The sequence below is a fragment of the Acartia tonsa genome, chromosome 8 (assembly GCF_053477335.1).
Source record: "Acartia tonsa isolate MP-2025a chromosome 8, ASM5347733v1, whole genome shotgun sequence".
NCBI classification, from domain to species: domain Eukaryota; kingdom Metazoa; phylum Arthropoda; class Copepoda; order Calanoida; family Acartiidae; genus Acartia; species Acartia tonsa.
The window spans coordinates 25,799,302-25,823,624 of NC_137267.1; the positions used below are offsets into that span (position 1 = coordinate 25,799,302).

Below are 24,323 nucleotides of genomic sequence, written 5' to 3' on the forward strand. Positions count from 1 at the left end.
AAATTTTCTTTGGTCATTTTTTAAAGTTTAGTTTGACTGTATGGAGACCTCATATTTAAAGTTCAAAGAGCATGACATAAGTACAATTTTATGTGTAGGAAGGATTAGATAATAAATAATTACAATATTAAGATATATGCAGTCTTATATGCGTGAATGTAAACTGGCTTTTATTTTTATTTTAATAAGATTCTCCACAAGTGAATATATTTTTCCATCTGTCCCTCTGTCTCTAACGTCTGTCTTATATAAGTATTTATATTTTTTTATTTGTGGATCATTTTTCTTTTTTCTCGTTATAAATTTGATCTGATTTTTACTATCTACATTTCAATTTCTATTAAATATGAATATATATATTTCTAAAAGCTTTGTTACTATTTAACAATATCATTCTTGTTTGCGCCCCCCCCCCCCCTTTTTTTTCAATTTTAGTTTTTTTTTATAGAAAAAATAAAGAAATGTTCATTTCTTTCTCTTGGGAAATTGGTTATAAACCTTCCCAGGACCTATTAGAGAGATCCTTTGATACAAACCTACACTCAATCCTTTACTTTTATATAAGGATGATAAATTTCCAGAAATATATCTAAGTTTTAATTTTGTTATCAGTTTTAATAGATTTTCTTATAATTTTTTTTATTTCAGACAAAAAGTAAAATCCTCCTTGACTGCTCCCTCTGCCTGCAGCAGGATGGAGAAGCTGTACCTGGTCCTGGTGGTGGCCACCATCATCACAACCTTCCTGGCCGCACCTGCACATTCTCTGCCACGCGGGGACAGACGAAGGACAAATTCCCGAATGATGAAGTTTGACTCGCTACCCGCTATGGAAGAATATACAGCCAGAAGAGAAACGGATAGAAGAGGTGATTTCATTTTTATCTTCAGATTGAAACAAGAATGATAATTTTTTTAAGTAGCGCAGCATATTAAGTAAGCCAGAAAATCACTATTCTATTATAAATTACATAACCTAAATTTCTAAAAAAAATTATGTATAGATTAACAAGCTTAAACATAATATAATGAAATTTAAAATACTAAGTTTAAATCATAAAAAAGTCTTTTTTACTACATTGACCTGGGAGGAATGGGATAATGACGGCTTAATTAATTTACCACCCATCAAAATGTATCAGGCACTAAAGGCAAAATTTCAAGAAAATAATTTTAATTTGGTATTATTAATTAACCGTCAATTGTCCCATTCCTTACTCCCTGATACTGACTAACATGTTAACAAAGCACAAAAATGCAGAATTTCACTTTTATCTAAGGGTAAAAAGAAACCTAGTGTCAAAATTTTTTGGATTCTAAACAATTTTAAATGATTTATTTTAAAAATTTGGCACTTCTTTTCTTTTCCCGAAACACAACTCAGGAATCAAAGGGTTTTGGCATTAGAAAAAAAAACGATATACAATTTATTTTTTAAAGTTTTAAAAGAGGATAGGTTTGATTTAACCCTTAACATAGAGTAAATACGCCCAAAAATAAAATCTTTGATGCCTCAACCCTTGATACCCCGAGTGCCGCACCCTAGTGTAGCTCACTACTAACCTCCGGCAAATATTTTGCCCCGGCTACCATAAAGGGATGAGTCTAGGATTGAGCCGCCAGATTCTGCCACTGGAGTGTACCAACACAGCTGGAGACAAGGCGGGAGTCTGCATGTTTGCCTGGACCTGCGCGGAGAAGGGCGGAACACACCTTGGCACCTGCATTGACAGGTAGGTTACATCCCTGCGGGGCCTTTATGATTATTACGAAACCAAAACTGAAATATACTGTTTAAAAATCACATTTAAGAAGAAGAAGTTGCAATTGCTTTTAAATCAATTATATTTGTTTTAAAATAAATAAATATAATAATAATAAAGGGGTGTGCAGTAGAATATTATCAACCCTCTCCCAACCCACAAAATATTATAATCAATCAAATTTCTAGAGTGGTGTACATATTCTTTTCATAATTCGGCAAAAATTTTTCTGCCTACCATTCCCTAATTAATTACACCCTCCTATAAATTGTTACATTTATGATGAGACGATCATAGGATAAAAACTGACATTATTAATGAAATTTGGCTTCAGATATGGGAAAGGAAATCGTTTTATTTATCAATTTCCTTGTCTCGAAACTTAAATTAAAGATATAAATATACATAATTGTTTCTATTTACTGTAAAAAAAGTTTTATAAACACGTTTTCTCATTCATTGGCTTAAAAAACTTTGGTTACTTTTGGTTGATTCAATTTTGTTGATAAGAATTTTGGGTGCATATAAATTTATCATCTACCATTTTCAAATCTCTATAGATCCCTCCTCCCGTAGTACGATTTTGATGCTTTGCTAGAGGATTTTTTTTGCAGTGTGTAATGAAATTGAATTAACTCAAATAATTTTAATTTACTTCCTTAACCTGTCTAATTTCAGGACTATTGCAAATTATGTGTGTGAGTGTGTGTGTGCGTGTGTGTGGGTGTGTGTGTGCGTGTGTGTTTGTTGTTAAGTTCATATAGTACAGCTTGATACGTCTATAACTATTATGAATTGGATGCCCTGATTTTTTTTGAGAGAGAAGGCCTACTTGTTAAAGCCTGCATTTAGACGCTTTTTTATTCAAGTTTATAATTACAAGTATCCTAAGAGGAAATACAATGGACGATAAATTTAAATAATGATAAACAAATAGTAAAAAAATAGGGGAGGGCATTTTTCTCCACAGACATAGATACTTTTACTTTTATTTAAGGATAATCAGCTATTTTGCTAATAATAAAGTTTAATGTTTTTGTAATACCATCCCCTACCCCATAGGTTGAGAATGCCTGGATTGCACAATCCTTTGTCCACATACAGGATACTGGGGGTTACACATTGGGTTACGCAGAATATCAAGAACATGTACTTATATACAATCAGGGTGAAGAGATTTCCAGTATGGCTTCAAATCCGGTTAATAGCCACTGGATTTAAACTCGCTCTCAGCCATACCGAAAAACAATGTACCGCATAGTGTTAAAGATAATTTTTACTTGGAATAAGATATACCTAATATTTTTATAGTTCGATCTAAAAAATATTAATATCCTAAATAAATAAACAATTTAAATCTTTTTAAAATCATAGGAAAAGAAGTTTAAAAAACAAAAACTCAAAATTATGAGCAGTTATTCTATTGAAACTAAAATCTTTAGGAACCTAAGATATATAGTACAGGAAACTGTTATGATAAAATTTCCTATGCATTTCGCGGGTTCTGTTTTAATGCGATAAAAAGATTGCTTTTTAGTCTTGGCCATGTTTTATTCAATTTTCCGATGTATCGATCAATTCCAGGATGATATTATCATTTAGAAAATCATGAATCAAATATTTTTGTCCTCTCCCCCGCCCATTCAAAAATTTTAGATGGTTTCTCTAAAAGCTGGGAGAGCAGCAAAAATTTATTCAATTATTCCTAATACGCCTCCAGAGGCGTTTGAAATAAAGGAGGGGAGGGGGGAAGGGGGAAGGGGGGTGATGTAGTTGATTTTCTACTTTAAATTGTTACATAGAAAAAGTATCATAAACTATTTAAAGTTTCCTTTCCCAAAAATAGTTTAAATCCGAATTGAAGCTTGACTTTATGGGGAAACCTTGTCGGTTTAGCGATTAGCAAGATCCATCGCTACAGATAAACAGCCTATTACTTATATATGAGGATAAAAAAAGTGAGAGTGCATTTATTTCAAAAATAAACTAATTAAAAGTAATTCATGGATCATGATTTTGTGTGTTTCAATTTAAAAACAACAATTATCATACAGATGTTTAATTAGCCCGGATTTTAATAACGAAGCTCCTTTATAACTCCGCCATTTCGGTATGTACGCATAGATTGCTTACATTAATATGTATTATTTGTCCCTCTTTTAATTTATAATTTTTTTTACATTTATATTGGAAAAACTACCTTATTTACGTTTAACTAATAAAATGCTGTTCTTTTTTATCCATAACTGTCAATTACAACCAATTATCAATTGTGTTGTGATTTATATGATTGATTTATTAATTTATGTTTTAGGTTTTACTTTGGAAGTTGTTGTATGTTGCCAGAGGGTGCCAATGCTATTGACACCACTGGAAACGTTGATAAAACTACTACTACAACAACAACTTCTACTACCACCACTACAACACCTACTACTACTACCACAACAACTACTACTACCACAACAACTACTACTACCACAACAACTACTACTGAAGCAACAACAACAACAACTGAAGCAACCACGACAACATCAACAACAACTACTACTGCTACTTCATCAGAAGAAACAGAACCATCAAACGATAACACAACTCAAGACGCTACAGAAAATGTTGAGGAATCTTCACAAGAAACAACCAATGAAAATGTTTCAACTGAAGTTGCTTCAGAAAATAATGATAATTCTGATGTAACCGTAGCTTCTACTGAGCCAGCAGAAGATAATAGCATAGAAGAACTATCTGGTGAGTCAACTGAATCTGATTCTCCAACCGCTGCTCCAATTATTCAAACAACAGCACAGCAATTACAAGAAGACCTTGCTGTCAACACTGACGCCAGTGATCATTCTTCAATAGATGATCTTAATCACCAGGTAGTTGGTGAATTCATAACATCATCCAGTGATCTTACAATTGTTGATTCCAAAGATGAAAGTACAACTAATATCCCCCAAGAAATTATGCTAACGTCTTCTGAAGTTGTCATTACTGAAGAGTCCAGTGCTAATGACGTTGTTGATGTTTCAACCAATGATGATGACGTCACAACAGATTCAAGCGCTGAAGTTGATAATTCAGCTGATTCTAGCTCTACTGATGGTGCTTCTCATAATTCCGACATCGTGTCAAGCGATTCTGATGACACCACAAATGATTCTAGTGCAGTTGATGACGTCACAAATGATTCCACCAGTGAAAGTGAAGTCACAAATGCTTCTAGCTCCGAAAATGACATCATAGATGGTTCAATCGCTGAAAATGATGCTACAGATGAGTCAAGCACTGATAATGAAGTCACAAGTGCATCAAGCACTGACAATGACTTGACAACTGGAGTAAGCTCTGGTGATGACACCACAACTGGCACAATTGATGTCACACATGTTTCCAGTACTGATAATGACGTCACAACTAGTAATGGTGTTGCAGCTGATTCTATCAACAGTGATGACGTTACAACTGGTTCAAATGAGAATGATGACTCAACAGCTGATGCTGCTGACTTGATTTCTGGTGAAGCTGTTGATAATAATGGCACAGATGGCAATAAGGATGATTCTAGCATTGTATTCCCAAGTGATGATGAGGAACGACCTTTCCCAATTCTTGTACAGGTAAATTGTTGGGATAGTTATTTGTATTTATTTGATTAAGTTTTTTTTACACTTTTTTAACAAAATGCTTTTTGTTTTTACCTTTTTTCGTCAATGAAACTCATTTACCATGTGAAATGTTTGTAGATTTTTTTGAAATTTGGCTTATACATATTGTTTAAGCATATAAAAGTAATTATTTTTATTTATGTAGTCGTATGTCTAACCTTTTTAACTTGAAGCGATCTCTATTACATTATTTTTTTAGCATTTATTTCAAAGAAGTAGTCACCAATACAATGTTTTTTTTTTTACAGGAAACCGAAGAAAATGAAGCTGAAATAACAACCTTACCAACAGAGGACATTATTACAACAACACCTAGTGATATTGATAGTGATGGGAGTGAAGCCTCTACTGAGTTGCCAAGTGATTCAAACAATGATTCTTTAACTGAACAAGATTCAACAGAAAATTCAGAAACTACCAATGCAAGCAGTGATGATAATGATGCAACAACAGATCAGGAAGAAGAATCAGAAAGTTCAACAGAAGTTGTTAAAGAGGTGACTACTATTGTACCTGATTTAGTAGAAACGACTCAGGTAAATTTATAATTTGACTTTTAAGGTGATTGAAAGTATCTCTATTAATAAAAATTGAAGTATAATAATATATTAGTTTACAAAAAAAAATCTTAATGTTAAACACTATTAACTAAACATAACCTAGCCTAAAGTAAAATACAAACAAACTAAAACTAACCCCCCCTTTATTTTTAATTCTGTGCTCGGCTAAGCACTTGAATGAAACCACCGTGTAAGCAAAATAATTAATACACAATTTACTTTTAAAAGGATGGTGTTGAACAGACAGAGGCAGTATCTTCTGACAATACCCACCAGGAATCAGAAACAGAATCAGCAGAAGAACTTCCAGCAACCACCCTGCCATCAGTCCCTGCAGAGTCAACAGAACCAGTGACAACAAGTCCGGTCCCGTCCACACCATCACTAAGCACAGGTGGGTAGAGGAGTACATTACAAAATAATTAAACTATTAACTCAAAAAATCCTATTCACAAACCCCGTTAGGTCTATACTTATTTTACAGGTTATGTTTTAGTCTATATTTTGCGGTGAAATTAAGATTGTTTATGCAATTCCCACCCCCTTTCTCCCTACTATAAGCGTGCAGAAGGGTTACTTAGGGGTATGTCCAACCTCCTAAAATGTTATATTAGGAAAACTACCTTCCAATTTTTCACCCCCTGAACGTTTTACATCCCCCTGTTAAAACCCTGTTCATGCCCCTGTTTCAAGTCTATCATAAAACTTATGTTCATTGTTCTTCTTTACCCAAATTTGTTACTAAAAGAATCCACAAATGAAACAACAGAAAAATCGAGCAGTGAAGCGAGCACAACCACAACTACAACTACTACAATAACTACAGCAGAGACAACAACACCATCACCATCAACAGTTACTACGCCTACACCGGATGATTCTACTGTCAAAATTAAGATTGAAGAAGCTAGGTAAGCTGTTTATTAAAACAGTTTTGCCAGGAATTTTTTAACAAAAAATCACGGATAAATGACAATATTAGTTACCATGTTTAGCAGCTGCTAATATAAACTGCGAACCAAAAAAATAGGCAAATCTGAATTTTCAAAATGGCAGCTTCATTATTCATTTGGGACGAATTTACTGTAAATATAATATGTAGATGCATCTTTTTGTTACAAGTTTCCACCGTTGATTTTTTATTAATCAGCACCAATGAAGCACAAGATCTCAAAAACAGCATTTTGGGTAAAAACTGGTGAACCAAAAAAATATGCAAATCCAAAACAAATCAATGGAAAAACGATTTTTTGCACTTTTCTTCTGTTTTAAAGATTGATTCTGATAAATTCACAATTTTTTAAGGGATTTATGCATTAATTATTATAAAATGTAGTATAAGGTAGAAAATAATGATTTTTTTAAATAAGAAATATTAGAAAAAAAGAAATTCATCCCCTATCACTTTAGAGGTCAGCTGCTGACCTCCAGTTTAATGGATGTAGCCTAATACATGTTAAAGATATAAATTACCCTGAAAAGTATACAAAAATGCTTTTTAATGTGTTAAAAAAAAAACATTTTAAAATCCTGATTTTGAGGATGATGTCCTTTCAGATGCTCCTATTGGTGATGATGGTGAGCCAAATGTTATCGAAGTACATGCCCATTACAACAACTTGTCTATCAACCTATGTACCATTTTTTGTAGTCATAGCATTCTCCACTGGAGCCTGCCGACAAGAAATATAATTATCTTCTTAAAACGACAGTATTTACCTTATGAATTGGAGTAATTAAAATTGAAATTTTTTTCTTTTTAAATACTGCTTGGCTGGAGGCTGCTATGAATACAGAAATTGGACCATAGTTCAATATATAAGTTGTCATCATGGTCATGCACTTTGATAACATTTGGCTCACCATCACTACCCATAGGAGCGTCTTAAAGGCCATCATCCTCAAAATCAAGATTTTAAAATGGATTTTTTTAACGCATTAAAAATCATTTTTGTATACTTTTGGGAGTAATTATTATTTTTAATATGTATTTAGCTTCATCCATAAGACTGGAGGTCAGCAACTGTCCTCTAAAGTGATAGGGGTCAAATTTCTTTTTTTCTAATATTTCTTATTTTAAAAAATCATTAATTTCTACCTTATACTACATTTCAAAACAATTAATGCATAAATCTCTTTAAAAATTGTTAATTTATCAGAATCAATCTTTAAAACAGAAGAAAAGTGCAAAAAAAAACGTTTTTCCATTGATTTGTTTTGGATTTGCATATCTTTTGGTTCACCAGTTTTTACCAAAAATGCTGTTTTTGAGATCTTGTGCTTTATTGGTGCTTATTAATAAAAAATTAACGGTGGAAACTTGTAACCAAAAGATGCATCTACATTTTATATTTACAGTAAAATAGTCCTAAATGAATATTAAAGCTGCTATTCTGCAAATTCAGATTTGCCTATTTTTCTGGTTCGCAGTTTACATATGTATTGTAGATTATTCAAATCCAAATATCAATACTCAACTGTGAGAAATGGGATAATATTCTGCTGGGTTCTAGAGTAAATTGGCTGGCGGCTCTAAATATTTGCGATAGGTTAAGACGCATTTTCTCCCATTTCCTGTCACCGGGGGGAGGGGGGGGGGGGGGCTCTACCCCTGCTGGGCATATTTTCTAACCCTGCGGGACAATCATTAACATTTACCTAACCTAAAATATCCTATTAAAAGCTACTGTGAAATACGACGAAACCTGAACTTTGTTTTCTTTTCATGATTCATTATTTCACTGTGATTTCGGTCTTTTGATCCAGACATTGTTCATTTACATAAATAATTTGATTAAAGATCAAATGGGCATGTGAAATTAAATAAGTTTTTAACAATTGGTATTTATCAAATCTTATTTAATAGCGCAGCTACTATAAAATTACAAATGTGAATCTGTCCTTCTGAATAGTTTTCGGGAATGCTTTTTTCCACGGTTTTCATGCGTAATGAACAGCATAATTTTTTGTTGTTGCAAAATCTGTTCTGTGAAAATTACGCTATGTCCGCCAATCTATCATGTTTATTTCTGTGTCATTTGCTTCGCTACTTTGGATTGTTGTCAACCTTGTTTATTTTAAAATCTATATAACCTTTGCAACAAGTTAGGTATGCATGATTTAATTTGAATAGGGTTTGTCTAAACATCCAGTTTAATTTAGATAATTCAGGGAAACAAATAAATAGATAAATCCATGAGCATTAACATCAGATAAAATGCAGAGATAAGGGGTTAGATACAACAATAATTTTAAGCTAACCAAATATATAAATAGGTTTTTCTTTTTTTAGTGGGTTGAGGGGGATTATTATACTCCGTCTCTCTGGAATAAAGCTATATATTTGTTCTATCTACTTGTATAATAATTATTAATTTTTTAGTTGGAATTTTGACAAGCCTTTGAATGAGTTGGACTATAAAGATATTTGTGGTAGACAGCCCTGGCTTAATGAGACTTTCAGGTAAATTATTGTGGCTGGTAGGATCAGCTAACTTATATTATATGGTAGTATGACAAACAGAACAAAAGAAGGACAAAAAAAATAAGCAAAACTCCTTGTCAAAACTGTTGACTACGTCGCTTCAATAAAAAAAGTGGTCAGGTATAATATAATACTGAAGAATATAACAAAGAAAAGATAACACAGCGAATCAATCGCTTATGAATACCAGAACCGTAAACCTGAAAGTAAAATCAACACAGACAACAAAAAAATAAAGATTGTATATTTTATATTTATAAAACTATTTTTTCAGGGTTCGTTATTCCACACCTCGTCAAGTGAGAAAAATAGACAACTTCCCATCAAGAAGAAACTCAAAATTAATGGAAATTTTGAGGTATTGATTAACCTTTGCTGAAAAAGACTTTTTGTTTTAACCATTTCCACTATTTTGATTTGAGCGAGGGAACATTGGACAGCAAATTACAGTACTGGTACTCAAAGTTTAAAACAGTGTTTTTTGTAATAAAAGTTTTTTATTGAATTTTTATTTGTTGGCTTCAAACTAGCAATGTGAAAACTTCTTAACCAATGCAATGACTTGAATACAGAAGGGGTAATTTTATTTATTATTTTAAAGGAAAAAATCAATTTACCGTCCATTGTCTTATCCCTTTAGATCCCTGGTTCAATGTGGTCTGTCTTTACATGAAGAAAGAGTAAGATTTGTATTTCAAAAGTTTCAAAGAAAATTATTTCTAGTTGATATTCTGGTTTAAAAATCCTTGAATTCTTTGCATTTACTAATGATAACATTAAATATAATTATCTTATTTGTTTCTACATTTTATAAAATTATTTATTTGGTGTTCCTTCAGTTGCTAATGTTTCAAAAAAAGGAAAACACGAGTAACAATCACAACGAAAAATAGCCAGAAATCTAATGGGATAAGACAATGGCTGATAAATTGATAAACTTCCCTAAAGATGATACTCAAAATTACCTCTTCATTAGATTACAATAAGTAGTTGACGCTCAACTTAATGAACCAACCAATCAAAATTAAATAAAAGTGCACAAAGTTAAAGCAAACAGATTATAAACTTTACTATAAAACTTTGGGGACTAGAGTAATAGACAGCTCAATGTCCCTTCCCTGATAAATAGCATAGAAATAACAAGCAATCAACATTCTTTATCAAATTATATTCTAAAGCTTTGAATTTTAAAAAGAAAATCACTTTCACACAGACTTAAAATGAAACTTTGATTTAAAGTTTATAAGTTTTGTTGCGGTTTTGAATAATACCATTTAATTTATAGCGTTGATAATTGTAATAGTTGTTTTAATTATATGCAATAAAGACAAAGAGCCATGTGTCATTTTGGCTTTACAACTCTAGCATATAAACATTAGGGGAGGGGGTCATTTTTAGTGTGTTTGTGTTTTAATTTAGTTCAGGTTTGGTTAGGTTATATTGGAATTGGATACAGGTTAGGTAATAGGCATGCTGGGCCAGGGGACACTAGGTATAGGCCCCGCAGGCCCCCTTACAGTAGTTAAAAAAACTCACCCCCTATTTACATTTTTTCAAAAATAAGAGGAAGAGGAAGGGGTTTCTGTGCTAGCTTGGCAATTTTAGGGAAAGCACCGACGTATGTTTTAATAGATTTATCTGTAGTAGGGATGGAAAGATTGTGAATGGAGAGAAAACTCAGTATGGGGAGTGGCCCTGGCAAGTATCACTTAGGTTATTTATCAAGATTTGTATTATTTGAAATTATTGGTTTTTAGTAGTTACTCTATAATTTACATTTTCCGTAGCACTATGGGGAAAATATTATTTGAATGGTCCGTTTGTCTGTCGGTCATACTTCAAAAGACAAACATTTTTTGTGATTTTATTTTATTAAATTGATCAGATATTTCTTATCTTTCTATCTGCTCAACTAAGTTGTCCCTTCAACCATGAATTTTTGTGTTTTGATACTTATGTATGTTGTCATCCTTGGTAAAAATAGAATTATTGCACTGACTATAAGATTGGACACCACTAATTTTTTTAGTAAAATTGTAATAAGAGTTTGGATTTTTAACGGTGCTACAAACTAAAGAAATTATAAGAATAACAAATTTCAAACCTAATATTGGAAAATGAAATAACTTATTTGATTTTTGAAAATATTTTATTTAAACAAATCTTGATTAAATATTACGCTAGACAATGGAGAACAGGTAAAATATTTAATTCTAATATTATTTAATTTTAAAAGAATGATCTTATATTATTACTTTTCAACATTAGATTAAAACCGATTCTGAGTCATACTGAGTATTATACTGGAATTTATCTTAGAATTTTTTATTTTATCATCTGTGGAAAGCTACTTTTAATATGATGCAATAAATTATACTGTTGATATTATTATCGTAACTTTACAAAGTGACTTAGAAATCAGCCTTGTGGCGTCTTTAAAATGAGGGATTATCCATCTCTTATTTAGAGATTTTCTTTCTCACTCTCATCTCCTTCATATTTATGACGTCACAAGGCTTTTTTTTAGACACTTTGTAAAGTTACATTATTTTCAGCCACCTTCCTCCACAAATGCGGAGCTGCTTTATTGAACAAGAATTGGGCTATAACTGCTGCTCATTGTGTTGACGGGTAGGAATAGATTTTCTTTTGCAGTATAAAAACATGGATGTACGAGAAATAGATATTAGGTTTTACATTTTATGCAGTTAAAGTAATGGGTTGGGGGAAGTCGGCCCTACACTTTAAATTATAGTTTTGAAAAGAAAAAGTTAAGAAAATTGGGGGGGTGGTTACTTCCCCAAAATAGTTACAAACCTTCCTAGAACCTTTGAAAAACTTAAATGTAAAGGAGAACCATATCGGTCCAACGAATAAGCGAGATCCTTTAGTATGCACAGACAGACTCGCACTCTTTTATTTTTATAATAATTACAGAATTATTCCATATTTTGATTGTCCGAGCTATCTAGGTCTGCCATGGCTAACACATAAGAAATTAAACTCATAAATTTCCATTTACATATCAGCGGACAAGTTAGAATACAAACCCACGTTAGAATTTTTTTTTAGGAAATCAGGATGTATAAGTTAAATGTAAAAATAGTAATAAAATTCTCCAAGTATTACTTCGTATTTTGAAACCTTTTTGATGATTAAATAACCCCAATCCAAAAATAAATACTTTACCTAGCCTAACATTTAGAGTTGAACCAGATCAGCTGTTATTGAGAATGGGAGAATATGACCTGGATGACACTTATGATGAGCCTTATACCTTCCAGGTAACATCTTGTGGCGGTTTCCCTCAAAAGCACATGAATCCCCCCTCCATATTTTAAAATAAATAAAGAATATTTTTTAAATTTTTTGTGTGTCATTAAATATCAAACATTTATTCTTGCATAAATTGAACTAATATATCCTTATTAAATAATGGAACCTTTATTTGTCCAACTTTGGTTTTTTAATTATCTAGGTTTTTTAATAGAACTGAAGGGATGTTGGTAAGAAGGGGGGAAATAAGGAAAGTGGGTTGTGGGGAAATATTTACTTAGAATTGTTTGTCATAATAACATTACCTGTATTTATATAACTCGAGACTATTCTAAAATGTTAAGAACCAGAGTAAACAATAAACAAACACTAATTAATCATAATAAAACAAGTCATTTGAATTTATTGTTCTCAAATTTCATCCATCATTTGTAACAAAAGACAAGTCTATATAAAATGTACTGCAGTTTCTTATTCATTCTTAACAACTTTGTTTCTTTGTTGTCATCAGGGAAGAAGGGAAGTAAATTTAGCAAGTACCCAAAGTTTTCTCAGTCTTAGGCTTAAAATTTTGGAAATATTATGAAATATTGTAGTTTCCAAGTTTTATTCAATTTTGTTCATCTTCATTGAGATGTGCAATGTTGTGCATTGATTTTTCGTCCATTAACTCATCCCTTAAGATCCCTAATTGTTAAAGGGAATACTTATTCTGCTCATTAAAGTATAAGGTCTGAATCAGACTTAAACACATTATTTTTATGAAATATAAAAGTGAATCAAACAAACTTTATAAAACCCCTCAGATGTAAAACAAAGGCACGGTAAAATTAACCATCGGAAACACCCCTAGCATCTAGTGGCTCTGTATTCTAAAAGGGGAGGGAGAGAGTAGGTAAGTAGCCTAAAACCACCCTTTGACCTATGTAAAAATTTCCTAAAATGGAGAACTCAATCGCTTCATAAGCCAGTCCTTAACAGACAAACAAAAATTGGTGATGTACACGATTAACATGACAACTGCATAGAATTTCAGACATATAATTATTTTTTTCTTCTCCATTATCTATCCATGTCTGAACAACAACCTATACAACAATGTGTAACACAATGTTACAATGTATTGTTTGTAAATAATTATAATTTCAAGGGGAAGTTCAAACCAATTTCCCTCTTTTTATTGCAGTCATTTTCTCCTACGTTTTTTTGTTTAGCCGAGTTTAGCTACTCTAGAATCTGCACGAAATAAATATACAAAATGGACAGGGATCTGAAGGGATAAGACAAATTCCGATAAGTTATAGTAAAATGTACATCCCCATTGATGGAACATAAAATTACCCTTCTGTAGATTGAGATATTGGTTAACAACTTTGAAAACTGAACTTAATAAACCAACCAATCAAAATTCAATAAAAGTCCCCAATTTTGTTTTAAAAAAACGAATAAGAAAACGTTATTGTAAAACTTTGGTGACTAGTGTACTAAACAGCCCATTGTCCCCTAACTCTCTGAAAAATATACCCTTCATTTTAAGAAATCAACTGCACAACATTTTTACAACTATTTCGAGTTTGTTGGCAAGTAGAGTTTAAAACGTCTTTTTCATGTTTCTCGTCCTTGTTTAGATATGTTAGCAAAACATAGTAACATTAATTACATATATATAATGTATGTTGTATAGTGGGGAGTTTGAATTAACCTTTATATACTTGAGATACTATATTGCTTTGGCTTTACCTCAACCTTTTTTTTTCTACCATAATTGGTTGAATTTATAAATGTGATAAGTAGACACAAGGATTGATTTTTTAATGAATTAACATGATGCTATAACACCTGACGGGGCCAAAAACAAAAACTTTAGGAACTTAACAAGTTAACAAAGCATTACAAGTTGATAAAATATCAAAATATCTTGATATAATTAAAAATAATGTATAATCTAAGAGTTCAAGCCAAATTTAGGTTCACGTATGATTAACCATCTTAAATAAAATTAATAGCATTCTCCACAAACAAGTTACGTGTGGGGAAAAGTCGCTCAAAAATCAGCATATGACGTCATAAAAATGATGGATTATCCATCTCTTTTTAGTGGTTTTCTTTCCTACTCCTCCTCTTCTCATCCCTTATTTTTATGACGTCAGAATTTTTTTTGAGCCACTTTCTTCCCTCACAGGGTTACTAATAAGCTGCAAAAGCAAACTGTAGTCAATTCAAATTTCCTGATGTTTTTTCTTAACTATAAATACATTCTACATACATTTATGCTTAAAGCTATAATTCATCTACAATGAATGATTATGTAATACGTGCTTCTAGAATGTAACAAAAATAGCAATTTAAACGTATATTCTATAGATGAAATATTAGATAGACAAGGCAATTATTAGTTTTTTTTATAACTAATGAAAGCAAAAAAAGCAAATATTAAAAATATTATTTTTGGAATGAAAAAAGTAAAATTGGAAAATTCTTAAGAATAATGAGCAAAGACGTTCTAATTAACCGGGACGTTGCCGTTCCTGCAACTGGCAGAAATACAGTGGATGTATTTTTGTCAAAATTGTTTGTCTGGATGTAAATTCGACAGTAATTTGCCATATATCGTAGGTACCCTGACAAATATACATCTAACACAGGCATTTAAACATCCAAAATTGTCAATTATACATCTATTTCTTGCCAATTTCACATCTAAATTTTTTTATATGTCAAAAATACATCTTGTACATTTTTATCAATAATAAACAATAGTAAACTGTATACCTAGTAGATATTTATACTACAAGAATATACATAATTAATATATTAGATTATGGTTAAATGTTTGAAATCTTTATTCTATAACTTATTCCTTTTTCCCTGTTTACCCATTTCATAACCTAAATCATCAAAAATTTTGATATTAGGCAATATTTAGCATAGACAATAAGAAAAAATTAAAATTTTCTTTATATTTATAAAAAAAGGTAACTTTTTAAAACAAAATATCAATTGTTAATAATGTATTTTTAACAATTTAGGATAATTTTAGGCCTTTTCCTTTGATGCGTGATTTTTCTGTATTAACAAGTATTTGGCTCTCATGTATGCATGTTCTTGTATTTATAATAAATGTCTACTATACAGTTCACTATTGTTTATTATTAATTAAAATGTATAGGATGTATTTATGACATATAAAAAAGTTTAGATGTAAAATTGGCAAGAAATAGATGTAAAATTGACAATTTTGGATGTATAAATGCCTGTATTAGATGTATTTATGGCGGTTACTTTAAGTATGACTGTATTTTTGGCAGAGGTTTTTACATTTTGACAAAAAAACATCCAGATGTATTTCTGCCAGCTGCAGGAACGCCATGTACCCAATTAACCTCTACGCAACTACCACCAATGCGACAAATAAAGAGCAATTACTCTATGCCGTACCCACAACAATTTTCTAGTTTTTACTGAATATTAAGTGTATATTCATAATTGTTAGTTTAAGTAATATTAGCTTCATCACATAAACACTAAAATTAAGAATGTTATTGCTAAAATTAAGTTTATTTAGAAAAAAACTTTCAAGCATAAACCTTCAATGTCATTCAATAGCAGCAAAAAAACACTTTCCTTACGTTTATAATAAAATTGTTTTCTCTTTTTTTAAAGGTTTTTAAATGTTGTTAGCTAATCTGTAAAAAAATGAAATGATAATTATCACATTAACTTGAAAATCTGTTCTCCTATTCATTGGCTTGAAATCTTTGGAGGTTTAAATTAAATACAAATTGAACTGTGCTAACTAATAGAATTTTCCACCAATAATTTTAATTACGTTGTTATTTTGTCTACTATCAATTGTTTTCCACTTAAGATCTCTGAAATGTTGTGATGACCGCTTTAGATAAACAGGATTTTAGACTGAATTGAAACAGCCTTTGGTAGCAAAATCTTTGTCTGGGAGTTTCAATAGACCCTGGCATAATAATGAATTTTTTTAATCTAAATTATTATTGACCAGTTTTTGTCATTTTAAAATTATGAGAATCGAGTTATAGAATAGCTTATAAATATGCAAACAACTGCAAATATTTATGTTAAATATGAAAATTATATGTTGAACAGAATGATGTGCACCCACTTTCGCATTTTATCACAATGTTCCATATTGCAAAAAGACACAATAGCATATTAGTGGTAAAAGGTATTCAATGAGGAAAGTAAAGCAAAGTTAAAAGACAGTTTGTAATGTAAGCTCTGTGTGTATGTGTATGTAAAGACCTAAAGACAAAAGACCTGATGGATCATAAAAAGGCCTAATTGTAATAATTTAGTGTCAGGTAGGGTCAATTTTTGCTGAACAAGGTTGTATCGGATTCTAAACCATCCCATTGGGTATCCAGAATAAAGTGGCGTTTAGATTTTTTTTTACTTTTTTGGAAGAAATTACACACCCGAAATAGTAAACACTACAATAAACAATAGTTGTGTGAAATAAAACTATTTAACTACAATTAACTTTGATATAAATGCAAGAAAATTTTATTTTTTCTCTTGATAACGAGAGCTATTGTTAAATAGAAAATAAAATAAATTCTTTTTTAAAATATTTTTCTTCACAAGGTTTCGTGATTTACCATAAAATCATTGGTGACCTCTAAACAACTAAAAAAAAAGAAGCAATTTTAAGCTTTTCTAAAATCATTTAAGCTGTCTACGAGATCTTGTTGAGGACACAGACATACATTATGCTATTTTATGATATAGAGTGATTGATTACATTGTCAAACCAGCTACTTGTATTATCCTACCCTCTTATTGTGAGAAATTTGTCTTAAATCCTAAATATAAACCCCGTGTTATCATCCTTACATTTATATATTAATTACATCCAGGGAGCTAAAGAGATAAGACAAAGAACGATGAATTGATGTTAAACATAAATTAAGATAAACAAAATTCTGTAAAAAAGGTTTGTACAACCAAATAAAAGAACCCAAAGTTTTAAAGTCAACCAATAAAAGATTGTATTTTTAAAACTTTTAGTCCATACAATCAAATCCCCCCGCCCCCCCTAATTGATATCAGACTAAATGCATATAACCATTTTTAACGTCTTACCTATAATGCACATATCCCCTAAAACTATTGGATGCTCGACTGACCTCTACCTTTTACTATTCGATGATTCTGTTTGGTTGATTTCATTAAACAATGTTGAAATGTTGTTATAAAAAGTAATGTTTTCATCAAGTGTAAATTAAATTCCGCAAATGTTTCACATAATCAGGGCAGCAAATCATTACAAAGGCATAAACTATCACTTCTAATCATTATTCAAACCTTTTAATTTGTTGGCTATTTTTACTTTTTTTTTGCTATTATGAAGCGAAAGTGATAGCACACACATGTCTTGAATGTATTGAAACAATAGAAACATTATTAAAGCATTGTTGCATTGTAAACCTTTTATGTTGGGAATATGTTAAGGGTCAATGAAAAGGATGACAGGCAAACTTAGGGTCCGATTTTGTACAGTATATATAAGTTTTTCTCGAGTTTTAAAGCTTTTTCTTATGGTTTATTTACTAACAACGATATTTTTACTTTTAAAAGCAGTATTGTAGTGCTTATTTATCCTTGTACTTTTTAAACCTTGAGTACATTCTCGGACTACTGGATGTCTGTCACCAGAATTAATTTTGTTGTTGATTTAAAGTAAAATTTTAGATTTTACTTGAGCCCTGTGAAATCGACTAATAATCATGCGAACGGATAACTGTTATATTATGGACATAAAGATCCTACAAAAATAATTAGGTATATCTTATTCACATATTTCAAAAGATTAGAAAATAGGTGTACCTAGCTTTAACACAATTTTTTTTTGTCTTATATTAACTTTTTTTTATATATTTGCAGGACAGAAAAGTGGCCATCGTTATCACCCACCAGAAGTTTGATCCCAAGACCTTCGAGTATGACCTGGCCCTGCTAAGGTTCCATGAACCTGTCGAGTTCCAGCCAAATATTATACCTGTCTGTATTCCTGACAGTGATGAGGTACACACACACACACAGACAGACAGACAGACATAAATACTGAATTAATAATAGATATATCAATAGATAAATTGTTTTGGAGAAATCTTTTAAAATGACGACATTTACATTCATTATTATGTCTAATACATTTTACTAAGTACGTCTATTTAAACTGATAGTTCTAACGACTCATGTGTCTTTATGTGTGTGTGAGGGGAGGGGTAAAAAGAAAAGAGGTTGGGATTACTCTACTAAAAATTTGCAAAAATCTTACTAAAAATATATAAAGCATCTTTAAAAAAAAGTTAAGAATTTGATTGCTAGGGTGGTTAACGAGTGGTTAAAGGGAAATGAATAAAAACATCATATTTTTACATTTAAAACCTAAAGGAAATTATAAATTTTATTATTATTTAGGATTTGGTTGGAGAAACAGCTTGGGTCACTGGCTGGGGTAGATTATATGAAGGTAAGTTTGTTAAAGGCCTAGGGATTCTGTTTGGATAAAAATTCTTGTAATTTTATCAATTTGGTAAATCATAGCCCTTAAAATAAATTTCTTAATCTTAAGTTTCTTTATTTTTCTGTCAAAGTAAGAATTATTACCATAGGTCCAATCCAGATAAGATTAAACCTACATATTTAACCTAAGATTAGGTTAAGTTGTATTTTTAAAAGGTTTCTTATAAGGCAAAGTATAAAATTTAGACGGTTAGTTAGTACTTAATTAATACCAAAAGGTATAGTAAATAGTAAGTATTTCTTTGTCATTTTTAAAAGTAAAAATGTACATAATATACAAATCAAAGTTACTGTTAGTGTTTAAGTGTTCTGTTAATTCTTACTAGAGGCGCAGATTCTTAATTCTAAGTTGTACGTAATATTACTTCATATCTTTTTTTTTTAATTCAGTGATATAGTGATTTATTGGCATTGTCATTACATTCCTAATAACAATTTTCTTTCGAAATAAAATTTTGTTTGCTATTCAATGATTGCGCTCTTATTTCAATTAATTTTATGTTCCTACAAAACTTCAAAGCATATAAAAAATTGCATTACCTACCAAAATGTTTTTTTTTGTTTACATTTTATAGAATTCATTTCTATATATAAATATAACAATATTTTCATGCTTCTATTGCGTTTCTAGGTTTTTTTTCTTGAAAATATCCTAACACATGTCACTAGCCTCTAGTGGAGGTCAGGGAAGGTAAGAAAATAACCTAAACCCAACATAGGACATTTATAAAACTTCTCCTAAATTATGCCAACAATTTTTGAGATATTTTGCTTTACACAAAATAATTTACTACTTTATATTATAAGATATTAAATTAATTCTTCACTTTATATAAACATATTCCTTTGATATGAAATTATTGATTCCAGATCTAATGTCAGCAAAAGAGGAAATTAATTCTCAATCTGTTATAAAAACTTTTCATTTTTGCTATAGAATCAAAATTTGTTTCTCTTTATATTAGAGACAATTAGAGTTATAAGTTGTAGACTAATCTCAATCATGATTTTCATTTGAATATGGCTTAAAATAAAAATAGGAATTAAACCAAGTGCACGATTAACTAATGATATACATTTATAGTGATACTACCCACCTATTAAAGCTGAACATAAATATTCCAAATGAAGTGAAAATCCTTTATTAGAAATTAAGTGCAAATATTGGGCTTAAAACATTTTAAAAACAGCAATTAAATGAAAGAAAATGCTCACTTATGCTCTGTTGAACCATTAAGTTTAAATTTTGTTGGTTAGTTTGCTTTGAACATAGGCATAAAAGTCAAATAAGTAGTCAAAGATGCCAACAGCAGAAAGGCCCAACCATAATCCAATACTGCTGCCTAAATCTACAACTAGGCTAAACACATCATAAGCACAAACATCCGTGTAAACAATTATATTGTCCATGATTTTCAGTTCAATGTAGGAATACTTCTCAACATTAGTTTGATGGTACAGCTCTTTCAGTTTCCAGCTCATGGTTGTACATGGGGGCAGGCAGGATTCAGCAACCTTTAAGTCAAGTCCTTTGATCAGTTTTATGATCTCAACTAATGCATCAAAGCCAGGAGTGTTAGCAGTCTTAGCATCACTGCAGTCAAGGTTTTCAATCTTTTTAGGGAACCAAGGTGGTAAACATCCAAACCATCCTAGTAGTTCCCTCTTGAACTCATTTTCAACACATTCTCCATAGCTGGTTCCAATCTTCTTATAATCAGTGCATGTTAGGCCATCATGAACTTTGGAGTCATGAATGCTAATCTGAACCTCATAGAGTTTTCCATTGAAGGTCAGATTTCCTGTTGGTCCCAATTCACCCTTCCAACTGTCAATTCTGGTAATGCGCAAGCCGTTAGTCTTTTCTGGGTCATCCAGGTACAGGAAAGATTTTTTTGTGGATCGAAAATTTATTCCTTTCAGTGTTTGTTTTGGTTTCATGCAAAACTTTTGTGGTATAAAGTAAACTAAATCTGCAGGAGCATCCGTCCATTTGTAGTCATCTCCAGTCAGAGAGGTTTGATGAACAAAAGTAGAATAGTCATAATCAAATATGTCCTCTTGTAACTCTTTGAAAGAAAGATTTCCATTCTTACCTCTCCATGAAATAGTTGTGGTATCAGATAGTATTCCAAGGTTGAATCGAGAGAAGGATTTGTATCCATTCTGCCTGGCTTTTTCATAGTTAAATTGGCCATCTTCACACACAAAAATGACAGGTTTAGGTATGGCATCAAAAGTTGTGGTTGAGCTTTGCTGGACCACAGGCCTGCTTATGTATTTCCTGATGGAGTTTTGCATTTGAAAAACAAATATGCCTAGCGCAAATATCTGAACCAAAGTTCTGATAAGTTTTACAAGTTCCATTTTAAAGATAAGTTTTATTCATATTAAGTATGTTATGGTTCATTAAAGGATTATAACTGAATAGAATATAGTGCCTTTGAATTTCTATGTTGATCTTTTTAATTGTTTAACCCTTTTATAATGGTAAACAGAGAAATAACAAAAATCCGGAAATATCATTACATATTTGCAATTTAATAATCTCAACCTTATAAAAAGTTGATAAAAATCATCAATTCCTACTTTGATAGTTTTCTTAAGCTACCTTTCTTGTAATTCTAGGCTAAATTATATTAACAGTTAAATCTGATAGCTTATGAGAAATGTTAAAAAAGTAATAAAATAATATGTTTTGAAGGGTAAAATTTAAGTAAACGAAAATTCTGAATACCATGTAATTATTTTCATTATTAAAGTAGGGCGTTTATAATTAATTCAAAGTGTATTTGATTAAACATTATTAAATTCTGAGGTACTTTAATTTAGTTAATAGAATTTATAATATAACAATTATAAGCTATTTTTTAAGTTGATTTTAATTAAATTACCCATGTTAATTACAAAAAAATATACAAATAATAGTTTTACATGTAAAATTAAAATGTTTTTTTTTAATGAAACTTTGAAATAATGATCTTTGCTTGTCAAAACCTAACAAGGTTGATGTTTTGGTTTGATGCTTGAAGTATTTTCCAGTAACCTAAGTTGGGTTCAGTTACTCTTACCTCTAGTCATAAGTTATATAATATACAACAGATACTAGCTAACTGTATCTACTTACGTTGTCTTTCTCTTTCAATCCATTCTTATTACGTGCCAGACATAGCAGCTGTGTGCTTTTTTAATATCTCTAGAATGACGAGTTTTGGTCCTAACTAAAACACTAAACCTTCCACAACAGCAAGAAGTTGCATTAAACATCGTGGGTACCTAGTGAAATAACTCTTAGTGAGCTCTAATATATTATGATCAATATCATGAAATACATTCTTAAGAATAGGTTAATCCAATAGATTAATAAAAGATTATAATATACCTACACAAACATTTTTATCAAATATTTTTTCTTTACCTTGCATTTATTACAATTAATATTCAAGGACTTTGATTTATCAAAGTGTACAATTTTATTATCAAAGAAAACTATGATTTTAGAATTATAATAATATTATAGTTTGATTTTTATTTCTAGATAAGAAAAGAATTTTAAGTAGTACGTATATGACACATGTATTTAAAAATCATTAACGGCTAACAAATCAATCTTTTCTAACAGAATCAAATCAGTAATAACACGAAGACAAATTATGTTATTGGTTTTCAAAGAGGCTTTCTGCAGAAATGTAAATACCGATGTTTTTTTTATTGACACGAGTTTTTACGTAGAATGATTGAAAGGACGGTTTGATCTAAAAGGAATTATAATAACAAAGAAAAGATCCTGTTGTTTTATAAATTAACAGATTATTTTATTTAAGATGGACCCCTACCCAGTGTGCTACAAGAAGTATCTCTGCCAATTATAAATAATACTCAGTGTGAGGGCATGTATGAAAAAGCTGGATACAGGTGAGCCATAGTAACAGGACGTTTGTCTGTCAGTAATAGACGTCCAATGGTGGGGGTAGATTTTACCCCACTCAAAATTTTTAAAGTACATTAGGTGACCCCTCAAACCTATAAAATCTTCCATTTTACCCCCTCAAGATAAAAAGCTTGGACGTCCCTGCTGTCAGTACATACTTTTTGTACCATGTAAAATTTTAATTTATCCAGTCTGAATATAAAAGAAATTATATAAAAAATTCGTGAGAATAAAAGAAGAAAACAACAAACAATAAACGAATAAAAATATAATTTCTCAAGAAAAAGATTTAGTAAATACTATTACTGACGAAGCTAAAATAAAAAAAAAATTCTCTTTTTGACTATTTATTGGAGGGAAGTATTCGTACGGCAACCCCCCCCCCCCTTCCCCCATTGAACGTTCTTGATTGGTGTAAAAAAAATAAAAGTAGATTAATATAAACAAAAAAACAATTAAAACTGGAAGAAAATAAGGCAATGTTTTAAGGAAATGTATTTTAAATGAGAATTGAAAAGTATATGTCAGTGTAATATTACTTTAGATTAAGAAAACCATAGCTTCGCTTCTATTAAATAATACCATCATTGTTTATATTTTCAGAGAGCATATTCCAAATATCTTTATCTGTGCTGGATACAGGGAAGGAGGAAAGGACTCTTGCGAGGTAAAATAATTAATTTGTGTATCTTTGACTTTGACAAAATATTTGACAATTGACTACAATGACAAATTTTAAATATTATTACTTGGATCTAACACCAGATTATCATGTAGTCTAATAAAGCAAAACTCGTAAAAATAAAGATAGGCTCCCCTCATCCCCCTTTATCTCCTCCCCTCCTACTGGATGAACTATATGACCTATAAATGATGTCCATGTTAGCAACCTATATTTAAGACAATTTTTCCCCTGTCATAATATCCAATTTTATTCTATAACTATTAATAGGGATCATATTGGAAATGCGAGTAAACCTTTGTATATCCTATTTAAACAACAAAAATACTTAACTTTACCTAAATTCAAAATTATTTGAAAAAAAATAAAATAATGTGAAAATCTGCAAATAACTGAAT

General features: G+C 30.8%; 1 protein-coding gene across 6 annotated transcripts in view; it reads left to right on the top strand.

Moving 5' to 3' along the window:
• Window positions 1-24,323, top strand: part of LOC145326381 (uncharacterized) — a 65,257-nt gene that overhangs the window by 25,112 nt on the left and 15,822 nt on the right. For 2 of the 6 annotated variants that reach the window (XM_080169705.1, XM_080169707.1), the window contains exons 2-17: window positions 649-869; window positions 1,598-1,733; window positions 4,078-5,383; window positions 5,680-5,967; window positions 6,220-6,385; window positions 6,740-6,902; window positions 9,374-9,454; window positions 9,750-9,833; window positions 11,120-11,188; window positions 11,660-11,673; window positions 12,031-12,106; window positions 12,681-12,759; window positions 18,668-18,808; window positions 19,208-19,259; window positions 23,137-23,227; window positions 23,847-23,910. In XM_080169705.1, the coding sequence (XP_080025831.1) occupies window positions 695-869; window positions 1,598-1,733; window positions 4,078-5,383; window positions 5,680-5,967; window positions 6,220-6,385; window positions 6,740-6,902; window positions 9,374-9,454; window positions 9,750-9,833; window positions 11,120-11,188; window positions 11,660-11,673; window positions 12,031-12,106; window positions 12,681-12,759; window positions 18,668-18,808; window positions 19,208-19,259; window positions 23,137-23,227; window positions 23,847-23,910 (2,985 nt within the window). In that variant the 5' untranslated portion in view covers window positions 649-694. The remainder of the gene's footprint in view (window positions 1-648; window positions 870-1,597; window positions 1,734-4,077; window positions 5,384-5,679; window positions 5,968-6,219; window positions 6,386-6,739; window positions 6,903-9,373; window positions 9,455-9,749; window positions 9,834-11,119; window positions 11,189-11,659; window positions 11,674-12,030; window positions 12,107-12,680; window positions 12,760-18,667; window positions 18,809-19,207; window positions 19,260-23,136; window positions 23,228-23,846; window positions 23,911-24,323) is intronic. The other 4 variants (XM_080169708.1, XM_080169706.1, XM_080169710.1 and 1 more) reach the window with 4 other exon arrangements.